Source organism: Onychostruthus taczanowskii, unplaced genomic scaffold (genome assembly GCF_017590055.1).
Source record: "Onychostruthus taczanowskii isolate IOZ18803 unplaced genomic scaffold, ASM1759005v1 scaffold14, whole genome shotgun sequence".
Lineage (NCBI taxonomy): Eukaryota > Metazoa > Chordata > Aves > Passeriformes > Passeridae > Onychostruthus > Onychostruthus taczanowskii.
The window spans coordinates 11,500,655-11,527,932 of record NW_024498573.1 but is presented as its reverse complement, the minus strand read 5'-3'; the positions used below and the strand labels follow the sequence as shown (position 1 = coordinate 11,527,932).

Below are 27,278 nucleotides of genomic sequence, written 5' to 3'. Positions count from 1 at the left end.
GACATATTTTCTAAATTAAATTATAAAAGTACACAATACAAAGAAAGCCTTCATAAGTAGCCCATGTATTGATTCAACTTTCAGTGCAGTGTGAAGCATTAAAATGCAGTTCTGGTTGCACGGAACGTTCAAAGGGATCCCCACTGCATAAGTCTATGGGAAGCCAAGACCTGATTAAACTCTGATTAGAATCAGTTGAACTCAGACTCTGAGACTGAAGGTGTCAAAGAGAGTCTGAGTTCAACTGATTCTAATCTGCCTCAGGTCACACCCTCTCTGCTAATGGGATTGTGAACAGCATCATCCTGGGCTGTTTGACAGGTCGGAGTCACGTATCTTCCAAATCTAATGGCTTTATTGATCATAAATGCAAATAACTTGGACTGCAGAAACTGATGGACCTAGCTAGCTTTAGAATGGAAAAGAAGGAACTTTGGTAAGATTTCTGAAGCTTGTCTTAAAGGAATTCAGATTTGATTTATTTAAAAGCATTTTTTGCAGGAAAATATGGTAATGAAGAAGAAACTTATTTTGTGTGTGGGGGGGGTGCAGTGTATGGATTAGTGTTCTGGCCACTGAGATCTAATTACTGAGAATTTTCAAAGGTTTTATTTCATAAACAGGACAGGACCAACTGAATATTCCCTATCCAGATTTTCTATTTAGATTTCTAGCATTCAGTGTGTTACATAGCTTATCAAGCTTTCAGCTCTTGCCAGTATGATGCAGCTGATATGTCAGAAGCCTTTTGGGTGGTTTTCCTGTTTCTGTTTGAAACAAAGATACAAATGTTCTGAAATTAGGATGAGGAAGAGAAAGGTCGTGACTGAGCATCCTAATTTTGGCAGAGGAGGAGATGTAGCCCTTGGGAATTGGATTCCAGAAGGACGGCTGGAGTTAACTTAGATGCCTTGTTAATTTTAGTCATTAGGTTTGACTCATTGTTGTGCTTCTCTCACACATCCAATAAACTCTTAGCTAAAGCTGAGTTGAATTCATGTTCATAGAGATTTTGAAATGTTCAGGAAGAACGTGACTTCTCATTTTCAAAATAATATTCCTGCTGCTTTAATAACATATTAAAGCAATAAAAGTATTTGGTGCTCCAAATGGATCAGATATGAAATGGGCAATACAAGCCTAACAAAATAGATGAGGAGAGTGCTGAGGCCAGATATGACATCTGGAATGTGATAGAAGGCAATTCTAAGTAATTTATTTTTTCATTGTCAATATAAAAAAGAATTATACTGGCTTGGGCATCTATCTGTCAGAAGAGAGAAAAGAGGAAGTAGGATCAGAAATAGCTGCAAAATGGATTTTCCCCACAGATCTCCACTTGCAGATTAGCCTGAGCAGGAAAAATAGCAATGTTTAAGAATAAAATGAGCAGAATAAGCTTGTTCATATTTTGACCATGTCAGACCTATCCTAATGCCTTTATAGGAATAAGGAGATCTTCTCTTCCCAACTCCCCATTACAACATTTTATATAAAAAGTCATCTGTAGGTGTTTTCCTTGTCTTTTTTCTTCCACCCATCTCTACAGGAGACTTACCTAAAGTAAGAGAAATTGTAACTTGAAACTTATTTGCTGTGAATTAGGCCTAAAAATATCTTCTAAATCTTTATTCATTTCCCCAGTTACTGTTCACATGGGAGTAGTTGTTGAGCTGAGGAATATAACTACAATGCAAACAGGTGATTTGTTCAAGACAGCTTAAACATCCTCAGATCCAGCTGATAATTGGGCAGGAGAATTGATAACTGGCAATTGTCCCACGGGCACTCTGGACACACTGGGATCAAGTGAAGGGTGAAGATCTCTAGCTTTGAATCCCTAGGTGTTAATTCTTAGTGTGCACATAGAGGATTTACATCCATGTCTCTTTCATCTGTGCTTTACAGGTAATAACTTAATACAAATTGAACAAATTGTAGTCATTTTTAAGAATTCTGGTAGTCATTTTAAGTGAGTGATTTCTCTTCTATAATTTCAAAATGTTGTTCTGGAATACCCACTATCTGTATTTGTACTGTCCATGTTTGTCAGATCTTAATTACTCTGTGCAGGATTTATTGCCCTGCTTGGTATACATGGACATCTGCTTAGGTAACTTGTAGGATTAAATATAGGCACTGAACCTTTAATTGATAAAAAAATGCATATTTTTTAAAATACTAGTTAAGAGTCTATTCTACAGAATAAATGATTTGATATCCTTGATACAACCACAACAAATCCTATGGAAATAAAAACATCACTTAAAGTAAAATGAGGCAATTCAAAAGCAATTAGCAGCAGAGTTACTTGTCATTTTTCATTTGCTAATACTGCCTCCCCCCCCCCCACTTAGCAGTGCAGTGTTGGCCTTTCTGTAGATCATGGCAAGCAGGTGAGGAGGAGTTAAAGTGAAAAAAGTAGTTGAAAGTAGTCTGTAATTAGCCACATAGGACTAAAAGATTTGAATATTAATTGAGGTTCTGACACTGAAAGTATTCATTCTGTCTTAAAAATGTCTTCATCCTGCCCCTCTGCAGTTTTGTGAGGTGTCAATGTCTGATGCCTGTAATGTGCTTAGACACTTGGATCTACAGGTCCTGCAGTCCTGTACCTGTGCAAGAGGGCTTGTGAAGTACTGCCTGTATGGTGCAGCTGTAACATTAACACCAGCATCAAAACTACATTTTATTATATGTATGTTTTTTGGCTTTTGGTTGGGTTTTTTTTCATATTCTTGGTATCTAATCCCTGGAGTGCTGTTGACCCATTACATTTCTCCCTGTTGTAGGGAAAAACGCTCTCATTCCTAAGTGAAAAACTTGACACCATTCAGTAATCACTGCTCTATGGACATAACAGTTGCTGCAAAAGAACCATTCAAACCTTCCCCCAAGGGCTTCTCTGTAATTTTACAGTGCCTCTTTTAATTCTGTGAGATGTTCCAGGTCGTTATGTATTGTGTCAGTTGTACCACTCCAATATCTGGAAATAGGCCCCTGGTGCTGCCATGTAGACACTCCTAAGGGAATGACTTAAACATAGTTTTAAAAACTGACCAGTGATCTCTTTGTGTGCAGTGTGTGCGATCTACTGACATCAGAGCCGTGGGGAAAAAAAGAATAATCCAGTCCAATTATACTTCTTACATTTTTGTAGTCATATAATGGTAACTTTTTGCAATAAAAAGCAAAACCTAAAACCACTTGGGATAAGATGATAGGCTTGTTGACAGCAGTTGTATTGTTTGTTTTAACAGCTACAGGATTCAGTAAATCAAATTAAAAATTACATAAAAACAGTGGTAAAACGTTGAATTCTTAGGAATGCAATTTTAGATTGGTGCTAGCTATTAATTGGGGTCACATGACATTAATATTTTGGTCAGCTTCTGTTTTCTGTGTTAAATCTAAAAATGGACTTGGATGATGCAGTAGTGAAGTACAGTTCAGGAATTATTGGTAATAAATATTTGTGTAAAATCAAGGATAAAAACTTGGTGAGATACTTCCCAACCACTGACACCCAATCCTTGTTACCCTGTTTGGCAGGGATTGAAAACAGTATTTGGCTGCAAAAAAAGGAAAATACAGCTGCAGGGATAAGGCCTAAAAGTCAGAAAGGGCATTCATCAAGTATAATTAAGGAGCATATGTTATTTATGTTGTTATGTATATAGATATGTGTGTGTGAATGTATTTGTGTTGCTTGTCAGTCATGATGAATGTGAACGAAAAATGGAATTAATAGTGTTTACTGATATGGCTGCACAGTTGATAGAATTGTTCTGTGTGTTTCAAAGCTATTTTTGTTTTCCTCTTTTTAAATCCTACTTCCATATAATTTGACACCCACTGTATATAGGAAAAAGATAATTTTAATTATTTCAAAACAGGGTTCCCGTTTTCATTTGAGTTGAGTCCTGAAAAATGTGGTTTTTAAAGTATCAAGTCAGGAATTTTGCAGTCAGAAGAAAGGGGCAGGAGAGGGGGGGAAGCCAGTTTCTTATTCTTTCCTGTTAAAAGCTTTTACACAGTCCCTGCAGATGCTGATCAGGTGAGGGTATGCAAACATGCTTGTAATTAGTATTATGTGCACTGGCTTTGTAGATGCAAGATAAATGTAGTATGGACAGTCTGATTCTCATTGAAATATAATAACCCTTCTATTACTTTCTATTTTACTAGTAGCAATGAAATATGTATGTATGTATATATATATGTGTGTGTGTATATATTTCATGATATATAAATATAATATATGTATACATATATGTACATATCTCATATATATATAATATATGCATACATACATGTATATCATATATATTTATACACACTTTTGTGCACTGCAGACTTTTTTGTTTTAAAAAATCTGCTGTGGGCATCACAACCTACCCATACAATTCACCATCCCCATCTCCTTATTGCCACAGGGGGATGAAGAATTATGACCTACTAACTACAAATAATGGTCATTCAATAAAATTAAGAGCAAACTGAGATATTAGTATCAGTGTGCTAATCTAGCCAATGGTAGTGTAATGCATTAGCACAGTAGGCATAAAGTCTGAGGGCTTTCAGATGCTTTGGAGCTTTGAGATCATGTGTGTTGTTTGTGTTCTGCCTTTACTGACAGTTGATATTACAGTGATATTTGAAAGGATGTCAGGAGGGTAAAATTACATATTTGGGTACGTGTCTCTTGCTCTGCCCTAAATATCAGAAATAAGCTGAAATATTTATTTGCAAAGCTAGAGATATTGATCTTATGACAATAGTCAGTTGCAAGGGTATTTGGGTTATTTTCCTGAATGATTACAGGAGATTTAATCAGCCTGTGCAATAGCAGGACAAAACAGGACCGTTTCTCATTCTCTTTTTCGCTTGTTTTAAGCCTCCAACATGCATAAGGGGACAGGGGAGATTTTGGCTACATCATTCTCCTTCTGACAAGCTTAGCAGCTGCAGGTGCTTCCAGCTCTCATGGGAAATCTTTTTAAAAATAAAATTATTTTCTACAGCTGCTTAATAGTGGCTCACCTCTCAGAGAATGAAAGAGGATGGGTTACCAGAAGTAAGTGTGGAGATGCATTTTGCAAGAGCACTTTGTGGAAAGTAGAGAGTGTATTCCAGCTGCAGGGAGTGAGGTTGCTCAGGATGTGTTTTCCTGGGACACAGATCTGTGGCTCTTACTTTGGGAGATTGCTTGGCATGCTGTTTTTTTAAACTGAGTATCTGGTCAATGACAGTTTGATTTGAGACCTATTCAGGGAGTAAGGAATGGGAACACAATGGGATCCTCTTTGACATCAGGAAAAGCAGAACCAAAAAAAAAAATTTAAAAAAATAATATTAAAAAAAATCTACAGTTTTTATAAGACTTGGTCATGGATAGAGGTGGCCTGGTGCAGTGTTCTCTAGAAAGTTTCAGTAACTGGGGCACTCAAGACATCTTGGGCAATGGTGGTAGGGTTAACACATAATGGTGTAGTTGTGGATGTGTTGGAGGAGGATTTTTCTCTTACTCATTCTCTATTGTGGTGAGCAAATCATGGTTATGTGTACCATGTCACTTTGACATGCTACTGAAATAGTTTCTGATGCGTTTTAGGGAAGGTCAGGTTGTCTATCAACAGAAAATAGAAGGTATTAAGAAAAGCTGAGCAAACACTTCGTTACTAGCTCTGGTGAAGTCTTTTCAGAGCAGAGGAGAGGAAATATTTGAGAGTTTTCCTTTTTTGCTAGAAATGCAAAGGTATATAGTGGATTGCCTTATTGGAGAAAAGGCATAGAGAGTAAAGGGTGTCATAGAAATCCTACACAGAGGCAGTGCAACTCTCTTTGCATTCCAGTCTGTGTTGAATAAAAATTTCTAATAAAAATTGAGTTAGGTACTAATAACCTGTGTCTGGTATTCTACTGTGCTTCTTGCAGCTCTTCTTCATGCTGACTCTTAACTGTCTCCCTGTTTGATTGTTTTTAAGGTGTGACTCCTGTTTTAGGACAGGGAGAGTTCATTTTTCTTTTGTTTCAGTGTTTTGTAAGAATGGCATGGATTACTGCTTTATTGTAAAGGTTGTTGGAAGAAACTTAATTTCTGATCTGTGCCATAGGGTTTTTCACTGATTTTCCCACCTTTTTAGATCTGGGAGTAATTCTGCTTATTAAAACTCCACTTGCATTTATGATTTCTATTGACATTTTCCTGTGGGAAATGAGCTGTCTGACTCACAAAAGCCAGAGGAATGGGAGGTTTAGGCTCTTATCTTACTACTTCTGTAAGAATTAAGAAATAAGCTGCAACCATAAAACTTCTTACTGAAGATTGTTTTGACTTTCACATTAGTTTTTAACTCAAGTAGAACATTTTTCCTCCAGAACAGGGAAAATACCTTCCACTCAGCTTCCTGGAATCTGATACATCAATTGCATCTGATAAATCAAATACACAGAAACTGTGGATTAAGAACATAATCAAGTGGCTGCAGTTTCAGTGGGAGCTCATTATCCAGAGCACAAGCTCCTCACTAACAGAGGGAGGTGCAGGTTGTGTCAGCAATAAAAATTGTTAATATAGGGTACATTTATAGTGCAATGTACTTGTTTGAGCCAAGCGTGTTATTTTAGGTGGTGAGAATTGATTAAAAACCCACTAAATTCCTGTGTCCCCTTGAAAAGTTCTAGCTCTCTTCCCTAGTTTGAGAGTCTGTATTTAATGTGGTGTAATATCAGAACAACCAGTTTAAAAATGTTTTGTATTTATGATTTATTTTATACAGTGTGACTTGGATGGTAATGATATAAATTTTTAAGAGAAAGAAAGTGAAATAATACACTTTTTATTTCGATGCTGAAATTGAGTGAAGTAGACATGTAATTTTCCCAACCAGAATAAGAAACATGTTTTGTGAAATATTTGAAAGTAAGACTTCCATGTTTTCAGTGATGGTTAGTAAAGCAAAAGGACAATAAACTCTGGATAAGTGGAGAAGATGTAGTAACTCTTTATTCCAAGATTGCTTGTTTCATACTACTGATGATGTTGTTGAGTTTTCTGTAAGTCCTGTACTATTTTAGCCTTTTATTTATTTCTTTTGAAAGAGAGAAGTGAAGTGAATGCTGAAAGACAAGGATACATTTCTCAGTGATAAAATATTAAAATTATGAAGTGCTCCTCTGAGCTTTTCTGCCATTTTCTGTAGGTGTTATTTTCTGGAGAAGAACCTATTACTTCAGGGAAAGGTTTGAATTAATTCAGTCTAAAGTGGAGATTATTGTAGCAGAAGATTTTACTGCATTGTGATGTGTGCTTTTTGCAAGGACTTAAATTACGATGGTATTATGGCTGAATTTTGGACACAGGGAGAGGATAGTAGGAAAAGCTATCTCACTTAAAAAACTATTTATAGAGCTACATGTATAGCATATAGCAGAAGATGGAATGGAACCCTGCAGCAAAATTCTGATTCTTCTGTGACAGAATTCTTTTACCATGAAATAAGAGCCCAGTTCTCTGATTTTCCATGACTCTTCCCTTCTGGCATGCAGATGGCACAATAGGCTGTACTTCAGCAGAGAAATGCAGAACATCTTCCCAAGAAAGATCAGAGGCATATAGATGTTAGTTTCCTTTAAAAATCTGGTATGATTCTTTTACCAATAATCTCAGCAACAACAAAATTAATGAGGTCAAAGTTTCTGCGTGGGTTCTGAGTCCCTGTGTTTTATCAGCTGCAAAAGTTTTTTCCTCTCTTGCATTACATTTAGATAATGCTTTAGTATAATATCCTTTCTGATTCTTTGTATTTGCCTTATGGTTGTGCCTTTCAGCTTTGACAAATATACTTAGTGCTTTCAGGGAACATCTTACTGTCTAAGGATTGCACACTACAGAATCAAGGGAGAAATATCTACATGTCATTACTTCCAAATGGAGTAAGAAAAGTGAGCTGTTGGCACTTAGGTTGGAATACTCAGGAAATGTTGAGGAGTGGTGTTAGAAGAGAGCATATTACAGATTCTAGGTAGCATGTGTATATTGTTTCATCTCAAATAGAGACATCAACATCAATAAAAAAGCTGTTCTTTTCCTATAAAGCTACACTGACACTCTATATGCTGTTCACAGTTCAAAATTTATAGCTGATTTATAGTTGGAAAATTCAGTAGCTGAATTTTTAGAATTAATGTTGAACTTTTAGAAACATCGTTATTGTTTGGAGTTTTCTACAGCCAACTCTTTACCTATGATCACACAAGGGAAGCTTTTATTTTCTGTGAATAAACAGGAGAAAAATTCTGTGAACTCTTTAATTAGCAATAAATTTATTTTATTTAAAAGTAGATCTGTTAGTATGTCTATCAACCTTGACATATGTTTAAATCCAGTGTTATCATCCAGGAGAGAGATTTATCCCCATAATGTCCTGTTCCCAGAATTTCCAGGTCTTTAAAATTGGTTCTGCTGGCTGCTGCTGTCACATGCATTTCCAGCTGTCATGCACAAGGACTTTTTCCAAGAAGCAAAGGTGAACAGTGGGTTTAGCTACAGTAAATTATTTCAGTAACTAATTTAGAGAGGTTCTGACTCTCTTTCACCACACACAGAGAATTCTTATAAAATCCCCAATAAAGAGATTGAGTCTGCTGTCCCTGTGAGCTCATTGGATTGCTCCTGGTGCAATCCTGGTGTTGATGGGGTGTCAGTCAGCTTACAGATACACAAAGCTGAAGCAGAATTTCACTCTGCTTTCAACAGGATATATGTGCATACATTTAGAGAAATAATTAGTTTTTGTGTCTTCCTCCTGGGCTTCTTGGAGTCAAAGCTCTTTCTTTGAGTCCACAGTTGAGTATCCTGGTCTGTTAGAGCTGGAACAGGAGAGGAGGGTGTGACAGAGTTCTTGCACTAGCACTCCACTCAGGAGAGCTATCTGAACTTGTCACCCTTTTGCTCATCATTCCTGCGTGTCTGTAAACCTGTAATTACAGGTCAGGGCTGCTTCCTTCCAGGGCTGGGAGAAGTTTCTCTTGCTGCTTATTCTCCACAGCTTTGCAAAGCCATTGCAGCTCCAAGAGGGAATTGGATTCTGTCCATCTGCACGTGGCATTAGCATTGCTCTCCTTCTTCCAGTGCTCTTTTTTCTTCACTAGTGATGTCAGAACTGTTTAAGTTGCTATTTTGGATTTCAAATAATATTTGAACTTGTCAGAAAAGTAAAATTTATAGGATTTTGAAAAACTGTTCCCTGCATAGAACTGAAAAATAAGACCTACTAACACTTCTGGGATAGTATTATAATATGGGTTTTATTTTCTGCCTTACTTTAAGTTTGGAAGTATTTTAAAATAGTTCTTTATGGCCTTCACATTTGGCCTCTTAAAGAAGTAGTGAGAATTTCTGACTCTTATTTGAATCCCAAACCCTCCAAGGTAAGCAGATGTTCATCTTTCTCAGAGTTTATCTGAATTATTTTGAATTATTGACAACAAACTTTACTTTCCCTGCAAGTCAGTTTTGGTGCAGATTTTTTGCAGTGTAGCTGTTCTTGTTTTAACACAAGAAGTTTTCTCTAGGTCTACTTCATAATACTTTATTTAGTCAGTTTAGTGATTCTTCAGGGTTTGTTTTTTTTTTTTGTGCTTCATAATCAGTCTACATTCAAATTATAATTCATAAAAGTGGAAGATGAAAACTCATTTTCATTGTTAGGAATCATAAAATATCACAAGGTTTCTCTTTCTTCAGCAACAGATTAAAAGATGAGTGTATGAGAGAGACAGTTCTGTGATGTGTTTCATTTCATGTGGTGCCTCTCTGGGTCCTGTTATTGTGTATCATCCCTAATGACTGCAGTGCCTTGATTTAGTGTTGTTTTTTTAAAAGCTTTTCCTTTTTCACTGTTTGTTCTCAAGGTTACATTATGCAAAACACAATGTTATATTTTTTGCACTAGTACAGACTGTATAAAAATACTTTTAATCCTGCTGTGAAAATTGAAACAGCTCTGCTCTGGGGGAGAGGCTTTGGGCCTGTTTCAAGTGTTCCCAACTTCTAAAATGAACTGCTATTTCTTCCTCTGTCTGAAAAGGTGTGGGTCATGTCTCTTGCCTTTAAAAGTATTCCAAGGTGGTAATTCTTGCACTCTGTTGCTTTAGTAAATTGATTTAGCTAATCACCATGAATTGTGAACCACTAAGAATTATCTAAAGGTAGTTTTGCTGTTTAATTAACTATGAAGATGAAAGAGAACTTTTTGTACTTTATTGTAAATGTGAGAAGCCAGGCTAAAAATATGAGGGAGGTAAGAGGAAAGGAAAGGACAGGCTACTGATTTTATTTCAATGGATTTGCATTATGGATAGGAAGGAACAAGCAAGTTGAATTTAATACATTATTCAAAACGTCTGTTTTGACCTGATTAAATCCCTGCTCTACAAATCATTTTCCTTACCATGCCACCTTTTTTCCCTTTACTTTCTAGTGAGGTGCAGGGCATTGTGTCCTTTAAAGATTTCCTGATGTTCCCTACAGAGCTTTTATCCCAACTGTCTGCAGCCTTTGGCCCCTCTCGGTTTTTTGTACCAAAAATCCTCTGGAAATTTTGTGTGAGAATTGTGAGCTCTCCACTCCATCTGTGGGGACAGATGCTTTGCAGAGGGTAGCATGGGCTGGGGGTTGTCTCTGTGTGGAACCCTTGGATCTGGTAGACTCTAGAAGGAAGTGTTTAGTGCAGAGAAATCTCTGAGAAAACTTAGTAGTCAACGAGGTTAGCTTCAACCTTGGCTGTAAGTCTGTGCTCTGCCTTTTCCTCTGTGGACTATGAAACCCTTGTAAAATCCTGACTATTATATACAGCTAAGTATGGAAGGGCTGAGGAAATCAAAACAAACCTCCCCACAAAAATCCAAAACATGACCCAACAAAAACCATGACCTGTAATTTTTTTTCTGGTCTCACCATACCTTTCTTGAAGTTTGTCCCAAAATACTCAGTCTTATACTGACACTGGAACAGGGCAATTTCTTTGATTTTTCTTTAAATTTAAAAATAACCAACTATTAACTGCCAAGAGTTTTTACCAATTTTTTTACCAATATATGCTACTGCTTGCTCAATTTGCATTTGCTATCAGCACACATGTATTCCTCAGCAGTCTCATTTTGTTAAAAGATGGAAGGCTTTCACTGAGAGACACCAAAGGAGCCTTTTCCCTGTGTTTTGTCCTACTCCAAAAAGATTTATTGTGAAGCATCTCTGGTAACACACACTGATTAAAACCATTATATTTTCCAAAGCAATTCTATGAGTAGACCTATATGGAATGAAGAAAGAACTTGATACCAAAAAATGTTCCTTTTGTCCAAGAGACCAATAGAATAGGACAGTAATCTTACTTATGAAGATTCTGAAGTGCCTTAGAAATAGTTGCTACAGTCAATTTTGACTGAATTTTAACCAGGCAACTGTAATTTTCTGCCACTAATGAACACTTTTTAGGTATTGAAGGAGAAAGAATAAGATGGGTCAAATGAAGGAGTTCTCTGAAGTCTTTTTATCAGAACAGAGAATTTACAATAAGTTTTGAACTCTTGTTGAACATTCTAAATATCTACTACGAAAGGCCAATAGTAAACCTCATACATGGCACAGGATGTTGAGAAGAAAACTGTTGGTCACGCAATCTCCCATTAATGCCTTGGAAAGACATTGATTCTGTCATGTCTTAGTGTCTGTATGTGCTGTAGGTACTCCATCTGGTCCACTTTGGATCCCATTGTGGAGCTCATCGCTTGGATTTTACAGTTTGATCTCATTCATTTGGTCAGCCTTTCAGCTTGAAGAAAGCTTGTGCAAATGTCTGCTGCCCAATGCTCTCATTTTTGTCATGGTGTGGAAGCAGGTTCCCCAGTGCTTTGGCCAGTCAGCTGTGCTTAGCACAGAGCAGAAGGTACCTGTGGAGGGGAAGCTGAGCTGGGAGAGCCTCCCTGGGACAGCCCTGGTGGCCAGCCAGCAGCAGGCATGGCACCCAGGGAGAGCATCACTTCTGCAGAAATACAGGTTCTTCTTTCAGCAAAGTGTGATTGAGGAAACATTGGAATGAGGCACATTAACAAATTCTTCTCCTTCCTCCCCAGAATTACAACAACAGCTGCTTGCATGATGGACCTGCGGAGATATCCGCTGGATGAGCAGAACTGCACGCTGGAGATTGAAAGCTGTAAGTACTTCTGCAAATCCTACTTATTCTGTGCTCAACTGCTTGGGAGTTTTTATTTCTGTCGAGTTCTGGTTTTTTTCATGTTCTGTATTCAGGGGTTGCTTTTTTTACATGCTACTAACCCACTTGTCTTTCTGTCTGATGATGTTTAGATCCCTGTAAACACAAGCAAAAAAATAGCTTTCCAGATGGATTAATAATTTGTGGCACAAGGATTAGCAAAAGTTATTCTGTGTTTTCATAGACAATTTACAGCTTAGAAGTCTCATTGAAATGCCTTGTTGGAGTTCATGTGAGGAGCACAAGGATTATATCAGTTCTTTATCCTCCTTTACTGCTGAACTGTGTAGCAGCTTGTTTCCATTTATAAATGAAGGCAAGAGGTTAGAATTGTCCTTGAAATAGGTGTTTTGTGGGTTTTTTCCTAACCACCGTGCTCTAGTTAAACTTTCAAAGCATGTAAACAGTCTCTTTATATATACTGATTTAATGGCTGGTGTCTATTGAACTTATGTAGATAATACTCGTGAAGTAAAATCTCTCTTTTCTCTGAAAAAAATTCATGATCACTTTTATAATGACAATATTGCAAGCATGTTATTTAACACTCTAAGATTATATAAAAACTTTAAAGATTAATGTAACATTTTAATATACAGTACACAAGTATGTGTATTTTTAAAGTAAGTTCTGTATTATGAAATATGTGTGATTTCTGTGCTTAATTTCTGCTACAGTCTGGTAAGAGCTCGGTGCGGCTGAACTTCTGTTTGAGGAAGCATTTAAGAATATGCTTTACATTTATGTCCAGATTTCATTCATCTTATTGGAATTTACAGATATGCTAAAATTCTTGTGACACTGTTGCCTGAAATAATTACCATGCATATGTAAGCAGAGTTGAGACTATCATTAAAATTCTGTGCACTGATATTCACAAGCAGCAAATGTAATGGTGGACTCTGCACTGAGAGTGGATAAAATCTGGTTTGTTTGGGGTTTTGTGTAGTTCTTTGTGCAATTTCCATTGATAGCATTTGATTCAGGATCTCATACCTGCAACCAGTATATAGGTAGTATATATATTAGGTTGATTATAATGTGTGAGAAAACTATTGGCATAATTCAGGCTTACAGAGATTTTTTTGGAGAAAATTTTTGCTGTGACAGTGTCTTTTAATTGTACTTGTAGCAAGGACCTGGTATTTTCCTATTTTCCAAATGTGTGTGTAAAGTGGGAAGCTGGAGAGTCAGATGAAATCCTTTCTCTCTGTTTACAGCAGTGTTGAAATGGCCAACAAGGTCTTGCCATCTCTGCATTGCTGAGATGACTAAGTCTTATTGGGATTCACAAAGTAGGTATCTCTCCTTTCATCCTTTCACAACCTGCTCTGGAAAATATTCCCAGGAAATTTCTGTCAGGTCAGTCCTTGGGCAAAGCAGAAAATTAAGTCGTGTCTCTGCTTTTCAGTGAGAGCACTTGTTCTTATTCAGACTTAGAATATGGGACTTGTAAATTGAAATTTCCCTTTTATCTGATTTAGAGTAGAGGTTTGATGCAGATCACTTATCTTTCAAGAAACAACCCTAAAAAGTTAGTAATGAGTGCTTAAAGTTGTTCCACTCAGTATGAAAACTTAATGCTCATTTATATCATAGAAAGGGTAGAAGCTGAAAGGTCTTGCCATCTCTACATTGCTGAGATGACTAAGTCTTATTGGGATTCACAAAGTAGGTATCTCTCCTTTCATCCTTTCACAACCTGCTCTGGAAAATATTCCCAGGAAATTTCTGTCAGGTCAGTCCTTTGGCAAAGCAGAAAATTAAGTCTTGTCTCTGCTTTTCAGTGAGAGCACTTGTTCTTATTCAGACTTAGAATATGGGACTTGTAAATTGAAATTTCCCTTTTATCTGATGCAGATCACTTATCTTTCAAGAAACAATCCTAAAAAGTTAGTATTGAGTGCTCAAAGTTGTTCCACTCACTATGAAAACTTAATGCTCCTTATATCATAGAAAGGGTAGAAGCTGAGTTTACCATAGAAGTTGGGATGCCTGGAGCAGAGGTCGCATGTGGGTTTGTGAGCTCTGTTGCAGCATCACAAAGGTAAAATGGATTTAAATTGGGATACTAAGGGGAGCCAGCCTGTCTGTCATTGCAATAATAAAGTCCACTAAAGAATGTGGATAAAGTAACACTTGACCTGTGTTTTGAAGCACTGTCACACTGCTTTAGAAAATGATTGGTCTTCATAAACATCATTCTGTCCTGATGAAAACCTGTGTGTCTACTCTTCATGAATCACTTAAGACAAAAGTGCTGTAGGTAGATGGGCAGTGTGAATAAGATTGAAAGTCACTTTCCAAGTCATTCCATGCCAGTGCTGAAGTCATAATCACTTCTAAAAAGTGCTTAAGCTGCATGCCTGAAGAAGGTTGGTTTCTTGCCTTTGTGATCCTCTTGGATGTCTGTTTCACCACTGCTTTCTTGTAGTGGTTAGATATTCTATGAATTCCTACCCCAGGTCTTTTCATACCTCTGAAAGCATGAAATTAATACTCACTGCTTGGGCCTGCAATTTCTTTTTTAAATTTAGTGTCTTCTCTGGCCCTACTGGGACCTTCATAACACATTTAATGAAAACACTTGTAGTTTCTCATAGACTTCATTTCATTAAACTGAATATTCCAGTCTTTTTTAGCTTTCTCATGCAGGAGCATGTTAAGAGAAATGCAGAACTGTCCTTAGTTCTTCATCAGGAATAACTAATACCATGAACAGTGTCCCAGATGAAATCTGTATTACACTATGGCACTAACCCTGCCTTTCTTCAAAGAGCCACCTCTGCCTCCTTCACAAGTGCATATCACAGGAGAGTCCTTTCTGGAACAGTACAGTAAGGTCTCTCCCTTCCTCACTCATTTTCCAGCAGTGGGTTCATGCTGGCTTTTTGAAGAATTTTTTTGCATAATGCTAAGAACACATGACTTGGCATTTCATAACACTGTTCACATAAATCAGTGTTCTTAATATTGCTACAGTCCTCAAGGTTATCCAGTTCTTGTTATATTTGTTCTCATCCTTGGTCCTGACAATGCCTGCTGATTTTGTTTCATTAGAAACTTCATCAACACACAAATACTGAAGAATATTAATGTCAAGAAGGAAGAGTTTTCCTTACAGTCATTCTCTGTATTGAGCATGACCTTTCAGTGCAGTGCAATTTCCTGCACGTCTTTTACATATCTTTACTAATTGTCTTTTCTTACTTAGTCTTATAGCAAATACTTCTATGAAATCCAGTACAGCTATGCATTGTTTAAAAAAGAAGTTATTGTCAAGTCAGGTCATTTGAGTTGTAATGGTATTTTTATTCTGTTTCAATACATGTTAATGTCTCTAAAGTCCTTCATTCTCTTTCTTTGCTTCCTTCTTCCTTACTTCCCTCATCCTCTTACTGTTGCCAGAGTTGAATGCCTTCTGAAATACCTGGGCTATTTTTTTTTCTTCATGTCATAGTGTTTACTGACATTTGTGGCCAAAATCAAGTTTTTGTTAGCCTAGATTTGCATAAATATAGATTAATTTGCAAATTAGAAATTCTTGTGTGAAAGAGTTGTATATAAAATATGAAACATGATATAAAGGGGATGATATCACCTATTAAGATGCAAGAGAGCATTTTTAAGGGCAGTCTTAGTGAGATGCTCAAAGTGTAAGAGAGGACTATTCTCCATTAGTTGAAAATGTGTCAGTTTTGAGACATGAAATCCTGTGGTTTTTTTCACGTATAAATAGCTACACTCTGAGGTCCCTTAAAAGCAGAAGCTTGTTGAATATTGTTCTGCTAAGATGCTTCTAAACCTGTGGGCTATCATGTCCAAGGGGGCCTCCTCTGAGCTGTTCTACTTCTCCCTTTCTTTTATTATTCTCCAACATACTGAACAGCAGGATTACAATACCAGAGGGAAACCAATTTTCCTATATATTCATTTTTTAGTCTCCCACCTTGCAGGAAACAGTTTTTTCTTTTTTTAGTTGAATATTGACTTGACTCAGTAAATACCTGTCTGTTCTGCACCCTACATCTGCCACTGCAGTTTGTATTGCTGAGTTTCTGATGATTCTTGGGAATGACTTTATTTCTCTGCTGTTTCCTGCCTCTCTGGAATTGTAACTGTTGAGAGGAATGTCGCAGCTAATCATCCATAAGACTAGTGAGAGCTCAAAGGCAATAAGAATTACAAGACAATTTGATGAATACTTCATATTCCTATAAACTAATAAGATATCATATTGCACATCCTCAGCCTGACAGAAATAATTGTGATTCTTTTGAATTTTTTTAACACAATTATTCAAGATTCATATGGTACATCTGGACCTTGGTCCAGATATGGACAGTTATGTGGTACCACATAAAGACAAAAGTTTACTTCAGTTCCTTTTTCATCTTGTTTCATAATGTGTTAGGCCTGGCTATATTTATGTTATACTGAGATAAAATTCAGAATCTGCCTGTGACAGTGGGTTGGGGTTTTTTTTTTTCCATTTCTTTGTTGCTGTGGAACAAACAAGAATGCACTGAGTTTCTCCTCAGAAACGCTTCCCATGGTGTGTGGCATTAAGGCAACGCGTCCAAGCCCTTAGCAGGCAGCGAGCTCCCCATGTGGCTGTGCTGACCCGGGAAAAGCACTCACAGACAGGCAGGGGGAATGCTTTGCTGATGAATGAGACATAATTGTTTTCAGGACGTTTCGTTTATATGAAAGCCTGAAGTGTTCGGAGTAGAAATCATTAGAATTTTTTTCTACTTCATGACAAAACCACCAGAGAATCACACTAGGTTAAAAACCTCCATTTAGTAAGAGAATCAGGGAAAAGCCAGAAACAGAGTCAAAAGAGTATCATTTCTGCCCGTGGCAGTGCAGCCCAGTAGCTAACACTTCCTAATCAGATCATCTGTGAAATCTCATCAAGAAGAGAAAGAGAAGTCATCTTTGTGCGCTCAAGGTGACTTTATGAGTACTTTTAAGGCGCTGAAAAGAAATCAAAGCAGCCTTTTGCTGGAGCTTTGAGTACTTTGCAGATGGCTGCTCTGGCCATCGATCAAAGCTGTAATCAGGTCACACGGGACAAATGGTGGAACTCCAGGAGCTGACCAGGCAGGGCTTTTCTGGGTTAGAGGCGAATGGGTTGGATGCCAGGCAAGGAGCTGCCGGTCCCCAGCAGTGGGGTGTTCAGCACAGGATACCATGGCAACACTTGACTGCCAACAATTGCACAGCAAGTGGAAAGCTAAACATGACTCCTGGGCCACTGACAGCTAGAATTTTAAAAGTTGTGAATTTTTTTTCTTCCTTTAATCAAGCTTAATGTGTATTCCATCCCCTTTGTCTCTTCAGCTGAGTGTTTTGCATCATGGCCCTTGCAGAGAGGATATTCCTCTATCAGCAGAAGGTGGTCTTATCAAAGTGCCCTTTTTTTCATCTCATTCATCATTTCCATATTCAGATTTCCTAATTTGGATTCTGTGCCAATTCAGCCTGTACAGCACTGTGTGTGGAGGAGAGACATGGGTTGTTTAACAAACAGTGATGAATTCCACCTATGTGTCTTGCCATTTTGGCACCATCAGCTTCTAGTGTGGCTTCTTTGGGACAGGTACTTTGTTCTTTAGTTGTCCTCAGTAATTTCATCTCAAGCATGCTGAGAAGAGAAAAGGTATAATTTCAGTGGCATAATGCACACTGAAAATTAACAGGAAATCCTTGACTCCTCTTCAGTGTGGAGATAGGATGATTCAGGAAGAGCTAAAATAATCCCCAGCAGTAGATGATTCTTCTGTGTCGCCTGAAGAGGGGAAGGAAATTCAGATTCACCATCAGTGCATATGATCAGGGTGGGCTGTGTACAAGGGAACCAGAGTTTATAGGGTTTGATAACACACACCCCCACACCCAGCTGGGGGTTGGGCTTTCAGGCTGGAGCTCAAATAACACCGAGATTTACTGCCTGCCTACAGGTAGGCAAGAGGGAAGTATTTTCCTTTTTTCATTATATCTCAGTACATCTTTGCAGCAGTCTCTGCATCCTGGGAGTTCTCATAGCACTAACAAGGTGATGTACTGTTTGCAAATGAAGAAAGAATTGCACAGGAGATCTGCAACAGACTCTTAATGCTTTTGAGCTACTTGAAGTTAAATCTAAATGGAAATACAGCATACAAATATCTAATCTGTGCCTTTCAGCCCCAGACCAACAACACAGATTTCCACAAAGAAATTAATCATTTTAAGTGCCTTTTTTTTCTTCTCATTCTATAGTTGAATATGGAGAATGTGTATAATCAAAAAGACAAACAAAATGCAAGTGGTTTTAAAACCTTTAATGCATTTTGTCTTTTATATTCAATTTGAACAAGAGAAATTTTTTCCTTATTACAAGTAACCCTGCATTTTATCAAGGGATTATTTGGAAACAAAAAGGGCCCTTTTTAAAAAGTCCCCATTCAGAAAGTATGAAAATGTATTTGCTAAGGTTTGGGGGGAAAATTACATGTCCAGGAAGGCATCTCTTGTGCAGAAAGATATTTTCCAAAAGAAAGAATATATTTCTAACAAAAGCTCTGATAATCTTATGTCCAATAAATTATGTGGAAGTATGGAAAGCTGATGGCTTACTACTTTACAGTCCTGTTTTGAGAAAGTATGAATTTTACAAGATAAATATTCACCTTTTTTTTGTTTGTTTTATTTTTTAGGATCTCAGTTATAAAATGTTATACTTTAGGCAAAATTTTTTCTCTAGCTCTGGTATTCCTTTCAGATGCCTTGTAACTGGTGACTTCTTCAAGAAAAATAAGTATTTATAAGTGCTGTTGGAAAATTCATGTGATATTGTTACACACCTTACTAGGGTGTAGGATATGTTCTGACATTATACTTTGTTTTTATTATTTTCTTTGCAGGGCACATGTGGTTAGGTCTTTTAAAATTTTTTTCGACCATTGAAAGGGATGGAGGTGGTACTGAAACCTAATGGCTCATTCTTCATGATGTCTGGTTACTTGAGCAGTCTATTGTCTTTTTCAAAATGAAATAATTTCTTCAACATAAACAGCTTTTATGAAATAGTAATATTTATCAGGTGCTGGAATCCCTGGACCTCAGGTCTCTTGCTTTACAAGACAGTGCAAACTGTGACTATCACACAGTGATCACATACCTGTGAAAAGAAGTAAAATATGTTTCTACAGTCATTTTATTTCCTAAGATAGAGGGCTTTTTCCCTATCTATAACTACAATGTCTTTTGTTCATCAGTTACATTAAAAAATTAGTTCACTTTTGTTTAGCTTAGTTTTCAAAACATCTAGGGGCAAGAGGATACTTGAGTCTGTTGTCAGTCTGATATGTATTTACCCTTGGTCATTGATAGCTGCAACTCAAACAGTTAATGCCAGGGCTCTTGCTAATGCTCTTCAGCTCATGCTGAATTACTTCAGTGGGGGAAGAATGAAAATGAATATTTGAGTCACTGCAGAACTGTGGATTCAGATGAAATTTGACTAGGAATTTCGGCCTGTTTACAAAACAACACCAATCAAAATGCAATCAGCTCTTACCCACCCTGGCAAAGGTCCTTGTGTCCCCATGGACAGCACGGTTGGGCTGGGGCAAGATGTGGCAATGCCCATTAGGTTCCTTCTCTGACAAGAATTCAATTTGCTGCTTGAGGAGAAAGCCAAATCACCAGATTGGTCAGTGTGCTCTGTATTTGGGTCACTGATACTTGTCCATTTGACCTAAGTTTCTGGAATAGGAATTGGAGATTCTTCTCTCAAATATGAGCTTAACCTTCTTCAGTAGCTCTTGTTAAAGAAAAGAAATAGCTGTATTCTCCAGCAGGGTTGTAATATTTTTTTTGGGTGATTTAGTTTTGGTTTTTTCCAAACTCCAAGTTTTCTTTACTTTTTCTTACTGATGCCCAAATGCATAATTTTGCATCATTGGTCACTGAACAGGAAAACAATTTAATTGGTTTTGTTTCAGCAAGTAGAAGCCAGAGAGAGTAATAAGATCATCTTTAGTTTTGATTATGACATGAAATTTGGGTTGAGGAAGGGTTGACCTTCCAAGTAGACAAGTCTAGGAAACATTATTCTACTTTGGTGGAATAACAGAGAAGAAATTGAATTAGAAGCAGCTTTGGCAAAGTTAAAAATTACGATCTTTTCATCTCTTGATCACACCTTGCTAATGATGAGACCTTTGTGAAACAAGTTAATTTTGTTTTCTATTGCTCATGTTATTTGGTGCTGCTAGCCAGGCTGATCAAATTCCACCAGTACTTAGGAAAAACAAGCTGCTTTCTCTTACTGGATGCAGTCCCATTTCCTATGTCTTAAGTTTATATATTGAAGTCAAAGTTAATTTTGCTTATGACAGTAGTCGTAAGCATAGTATGACTTAGTATGACAGTAAAGTATGACATAGTATGACTAAGCATAGTATGACATAGTATGACAGTAGTCATAAGTCATTTTAAAAGAATTCAGCCTTATATTGTCCAACTTTTGGCAGTGCTGGGGGAATTATCCTCTGGCTAATTCTCCTCTCTTCTATCCATCTGACACCACTATAGCTGAAGTGAGACAGTGCTACTGCAAATTTACTATTTTGCATTGGTGTGCAGGTCTACCCAGGGAAACTATTCCAGTTTTAGGAATGTTTGATACCTAAGCCACTCAGAGTATCCAATGTGGTTTTGACACGCTGTCCAAAATTATTTGGATGGAAATTCAAGATATCTTTTATGTATGAAATATTCTAACTCTTGGATAAATTTTCTCATTATATGCATTTGTTCTGAGCAAAAATTAAGCACCAATAATACTGTTACTACTCTCAGTACCCTGAAACATGTTTTTGTGAATGAGCATTTATAAAGAAAAGGCTGTCTAAGTGCTTGAAAGAAATAACGGTTATAGTCTTTATCATTTATGTTGTATTTATAAAGGAGCTGGGGTTTATTTTGTCCTTTCTTATGCAAGAATTAAGGTGTGTTTTTTAAGGTTGCTTTTTCTGTGAGGAAAGAGAAGTCACTTAATAGGTTAACATGTACTTGCATTTCAAGTTGTACCTCAGGAGTAATTCAAAATGAAAGGTACCTCAGGATGTCCTTAGTCAAATCTATTAATAAAATGGTCAGCTCTGTGGTCAGACCAAGTTACTCAGGGCTTTGTCCAGTGTGGTCTAGGAAACCTTCAAGGACGGATATTGAAAAACCTCCCCAGACAACCTGTTCCAGTGCCTGACCATAACAGTGAAGAATTTTAATTGAAGTTTTCTATCTGATTTATCCTGTCCTGGGATCCTACATCTGCCTTACAGAATCAGGAATAAGTATTTAACATTACTGATCTGAACTAGAACCTCAGTGCTGCGTGACCTGCATTGTGAAAAAGTTCTGAGTCATGTAACAGAATGACAATACCAGGAAAATGCTCTGAATAAATCAGGATGCTGTACAAGCCTTGTAATTTAACAAAGAGTAACAATGCAGTTTTTGTTCCATGTAGTTTCTGGTGTGGTATAATCTGTTCCCTATCTCTCTGTTCAGGTACACAGGTACTATTCCCATTACATGGACTGAAGTGTCTCTGTCACTGCTTCTTATGGTTTAAAAATTCTCAAAATAAGGGTTCTTTTCCCTGGATAATGATCTCAGAATTTTCACTATGATGTTTGAGTCAGTAACATTTTTGTTGTTACATGCATTTAAAAGGCAATTCTCTGTATTCTATGACTGTACAACATACAAGTTGTCTTTATTGGGTATGGGACAGACATATAATTAGTCAGTTTTGCAGGAATGTATTGGAAATGCAGAGATTTTGAACTTGTGGTATGTCATACTTCTAGTTGCAGAGCAATCCACTATGTGCATTTCCTCTCAGACAAGCCTGTGTCATCTGGTGACTGATGTGTCACTGCAGCCAGAATTTGAGATGTTACCTGAGCCCAGCCAATAATCTCACATAAAAACAGGGTAACATAACAGAGAAAAAACAATGTGGGAGTCAGTATTTGGCTGCATGTGTAGGAACACATCTCTCCACTCTGACATGATGTGGCTGGTACTGTGCAACACTGGAGATAACCCCTTGTTACCAGTAGGAGTCTGCAATGGCATGATGGAATCAAGTTCTCTGCTGAATCCAGGCACTTTATTGATGTGTCAAAGTTGATTATTTGAGAATTTGGAGAATTTTGCATAAACTTACGTTTCAGTTTCCTGCTAAAATCACCACTTTTAGCCAGTTCTATTAACAGTAACTGACAGCATATATTAGAAGTGAATATTTGTCCAATATCAGGTCCAGCTTTATTCCAGCCAAATACACCTATTGTGGGCTGCTGTGGGAACAAGTTCCATAAAAGCACAGCAGGCACCTGAATCTGACTGTGTGGGAGCCCATCAGTGAACATCCGGGCACTCCAAGGAGCCAACAGTTTATCGGTGGAACAATCATCCCTTCAACAGCTGACTTCTGGGAGAATGAGTGCACCCAAATGTTACACAGACAACCTGAGTGATCCTGAAATGCTGGTAAGTTACATTTTTTCTTGTGAATTATGATGTTATTCCTTTGGGGGCTTTTTGTGTCTGGAAGCTTGTAACCTGTTCCTGACACACAATCTGGGGAAAATTCTGTAAAGGGACAAAGAGCAGAACAGTAGATTTTTTTTTTATTTTATTTTACCTATGGTACCTCTCTATCTTCTTTTCTTTGCAGACCAAAAATGAGTAATATCAAGAGAAACATCAGTGACTCCTATCCTGTTAGAATTATTATCACTGGGGTGGTATCCATGCCGAGGAACTTCTCATTCTCCACAAAGAGCTAACAGGAATGTGCAGGGGAGCAGACATGCATCAAAGTGCTGCAAGTGTAATGCCCTTATGCTGTAAGTTGTTTATGTTGCTGTAGCACAGGTAGGTAGTGGTGGTATTGTGCACAGGTGCTAGTTAGAATGTTGCTTTCCTTTCAGGTTTCAAGAACAACTTTCTTCAAATCCTGCAAGTTCCACAGCATTATGGGTAAATGCATGACATTTTCTCCTGCAAAATCAACCTAACTTCCTGTCAAAGTTGTTGTCTTGCTGCGCAAGAAGAACTATCTTTTACTTCCCTCTATTTTTATTCATTTTTGGGAAGATGGTACTAAAGAACTGGGTTTTACATTTTGCTATGATGGCAGAAAAGCTGGCATCTCGCTATGTCCAAAATTAGCATTTTACCCTACAGTGTGTGATGTACGGCATAGCTGTCTCTTCTCTTTTTTTTGTCTTTTGCCCCTTTGATCTTTTTCTCTCTTCCTCTTTTCTTCTTTTCCTTTCTCATTTTCCCATTTTTCCCCTTATCCCCTTTCAGTGACCCTTTATGTACTGCTGATACTACTGTAGAATTGATTGTATAGGTGTGGAAACTTGCTTGCATTATAAAATTACAAGTTGCTTGCTAAATATGGTAACTTTCTTTAAAAAATAAAATGGTGGTTTTAACTTTGATATCTGTGTGTTTCTTTATGAGTGTAATGGAATTATGAACACAGCAAAACATGGAAAATATTTGAAATCTGCTGAGAGAAGATGAATGTGAGGTCTGAATGTCTGTCAGCTAATCTTTCTATTTATACATACAAAAATATACTTTTAAAAAAATTTTTTTTGGATGGAGATTCTTGAAAGTGATGCAAATATGAGTAGCATTTGTACTGAGCACATTCCTGTCAATTTGTGCTGAGGAGTGATCCACGAGCAGGCTTTCAGTCACCTTGTTCTGAAGATAGGTCTTTGTAACTGAACAGTGAGTTCCAATTTGCACACATTTACATATGTGCTAGCTCTTATTTGGCCTTGAAGCTGTACTCAGGGACACTTTGTTCTATGGCTGGGTGCCAAATTGCTTTTGATTTTAAGGAATTTAAAAAATATATATATTTGATAAATTAGGTCAATATGCCTGTTACATATGGTATGGCCATAATTTTGCCAGACATTAAATTGTAAAAGCTATGATGTAATTATCATTTAAGGATGATTTTCATAGTTGTAATGGCCACATATGAACAAGCATTCTAATGTGTTTTCATACTTTATATCTTAGAATGACTTGCTTTTACAGGGAGCTCTCTAGGTGATTAAAAGTGCACTTTTTTTCTGGGCATGAAATCTGATGTTGGAAGATGAGCTTTTTTTTGAAAGGTCTGGAGCATGTCTTTCCTGCTTGACCATTAGCCAGCACCTCCCACCAAGTCCAGCTCCTCTGACTACTTCTTTGAGTTTGTTTCTTCTTAGACTAGAAAAGTGTTATTGTGAATGAATACTGAGATGTTAATATGGCTGCTCTAGAGGTGAGTAGGATGACAGAAACAATGACATTTTGTGATATTTCTTTCTCTTACAGGGAAAATACTATGGTTTGGAATGCACCATGTTTTCCTTAAACGCAAGGCAACCTAGAGCAGCTGTTTGTTTTTGTGGGTTTTTTTTTTAATTTGTGGGTTTTTTTGGTTTGTTTTTTGGTTTGGTTTGGTTTGGTTTTTTTGTTTTTTTTTTTTTTTTCATTTTTGTGGCTTTTTAAAGTCATCTTTACCTTCATGGATTTGGATGATTGTGGCAAGTATTTTAGCCAGAAGGTAGAACACAACTCACTAGGGAGACTCCAGCTGGGACTGAAAATACAGCAGTGTTGGTTCCACACGTTCATGAGTCAACACATGAGGCCTCTTGACCAGCCAAAAATTCACTCAGTCTGTGAAAAAGGAGGCAATACCTTGTACTGAGGGTTTATAATTCTGTTATTACAAGTATATATCCAAATTTCCTAATTTGCTTATGCATAATGGTTATTCCATGAGTGTGTGACCTTCGAAGAAGCTCAGCTCTCAGCTCAAGCACTATCATCCCTAGTGAGTTGTTCAGAATAGATTGCAAACTGCTTCCATAGGAAGGATGAATGTAAGCCCTAAATAATTATGAGAATGATGACTAGGCAAGCCTTTTAGTTAGATCTTTCCTTATCTAAATTGTTTTTCCAATCATGATAAAAATATCAAAGTATGCTATAAAAATATCTGAGCAAAATATCGGAGTCTGTTGCATAGAGGAAGATAATTAGCAGATAGTGTACATCTGTTCTTACAGAATCAAAGAAGGGCAGATGAGCTGATGTGGAGCTCTGTGTACTGTAACCTGGACTATTTTCAGCCCCTTGGTTATCTTAGATTTTGTCCACTGCATTGCAGCTGTCTCAGAAGGCAGACCTATCAATAAGCCAGTGCTATTTCCTGTAGCGTTTGTGGGAGCAGCTGATGTCAATGTAGTTTTCTGGTCAATATAGCTAAAAGAGATTCAAAGTCCTTATCTCTCACTAAGATCTGATCAAATAAATGTTAACCAAAAGCTTTCACCCTTTAAAGAGGTTTGCATAAGAGATGTTCCCATCTCAAGTCATCATTGTTGGAACTGGAACATGCAGTCTGAAGTGTGTTGTGGCTCTTTTGAGCTGAGTGTTGCTGGTCTCTCATAAACCCTGTTACTGTTGGTGTGTGCTGATACCCAGTCTTTAATAAACGGGTTTGTATTCCAGATTTTTGGGAACATCATCAGTGTATGGAGTTTTACCCATGGAAGCATTCTGCTGTCATCCATATGACAAAGTGGCTAAATGAGGTTTTTGCTGTACAGACAAAAATTTGCCCAGTCTTTTCTTGATGGCTGCTCATAGATGTCCAAGGATGTGAGGTCAGTCTGCTGTTTTTGCTGTACAGACAAAAATTTGCCCAGTCTTTTCTTGATGGCTGCTCATAGATGTCCAAGGTGTGAGGTCAGTCTGCTCCAGTTGCCATCTGGACAAGGCAGGGTTTGGTGATTTGTGTTGTCTCAAGAGGGTCCTGTGTCCTGTGACTGTTTCCTAAATTTGGCATCAGTGCCTCAGTGTACACAGCATGGATACTTCTTGACTGACAGTTCTCAATCTATCAGTACAGCAATGTTTGACCATACAGCATTACAGTTAAGGAAGGAATGCAAAAAGAGATACTAATTTTTAAATTGGTCTGGTTTTCAGAAAAAAATTTACAATTTAGTTAAACACACTTAAATAGAATTTCTCTTTAGTTATAACAGTTTTTTATGGAAATTATTGGGTGTTATTTACTGTGTGTCTGCAGCTAAATTACGTATTTTTGCATTTGAAGTTGTTCAAACTAGTGCAAAAAGGCCTTGGGAAGTGTATGATCAGATAGATTTCTCAGAAATTTTTTTTGTAAGGGTAGACATGCTGGCTTATGGAATGCACATGCTTGTGCTTCCATAAATCTTGCTAATGGTTGAATATTTCATCTAGGGGACAGGGTTATTCATTCCATATCTACTTTTTACCTGTCTGTATGCTCTGTATGACTTCTCTGAAAAACGACGATAGTAAAGAATAAAAAAGTTCTGTAATTTTCAGGGTATTTTAAGAGAGAAAAGGTGGTCTATTGGAGTTGGTGCCTGTCTCAATATTCTCTTTTCTGAACATGAAGGGCTCTAATCTTCCTAAAAAGGAACCTAGCCAGTTTTCTTGCTGGGTGTTTGATGTTGATGATTTGATTTTTCAGGTTGTTAGAGTGAAATATAAAAATTTCTGAGAATATCCATTCTTGCTTATTAAAGTTCAGTGGATGAAAGAGGGGGAACACTGACAACCACTTATTTTCTCATATATAAAAGAAGGTAAGGTTATCACAGGCCTCTTGAGCAATGAAAAAAGTCTTGCACATATCTTTAAAATTCCACCTATCCCTAAATTATCAGACTTTTTTCAGAGCTCCACAAAGTCCACATTCAGCCCAAAATTTGGTAATCCTCCAATGTCAGGATGGGAGCCCAGCACCAGCTTTGTAGTTGTTATCCATCCATAAACCAAGTTGACTCCTTTCATGTTCCCATGTTATTTCAAGACATACTGATTACTTAAATTCCTTGTGATTTGTGTCTT

The 27,278-nt window shown here is 37.4% G+C and overlaps 1 protein-coding gene across 3 annotated transcripts in view; it reads left to right on the top strand.

Annotated features, from left to right (window-relative positions):
• The window catches only part of GABRB2 (gamma-aminobutyric acid type A receptor subunit beta2), a 138,043-nt gene that overhangs the window by 62,401 nt on the left and 48,364 nt on the right, over positions 1 to 27,278 (top strand). For all 3 annotated transcript variants that reach the window (XM_041397670.1, XM_041397671.1, XM_041397672.1), the window contains one exon: positions 12,142 to 12,224. In XM_041397670.1, the coding sequence (XP_041253604.1) occupies positions 12,142 to 12,224 (83 nt within the window). The remainder of the gene's footprint in view (positions 1 to 12,141; positions 12,225 to 27,278) is intronic.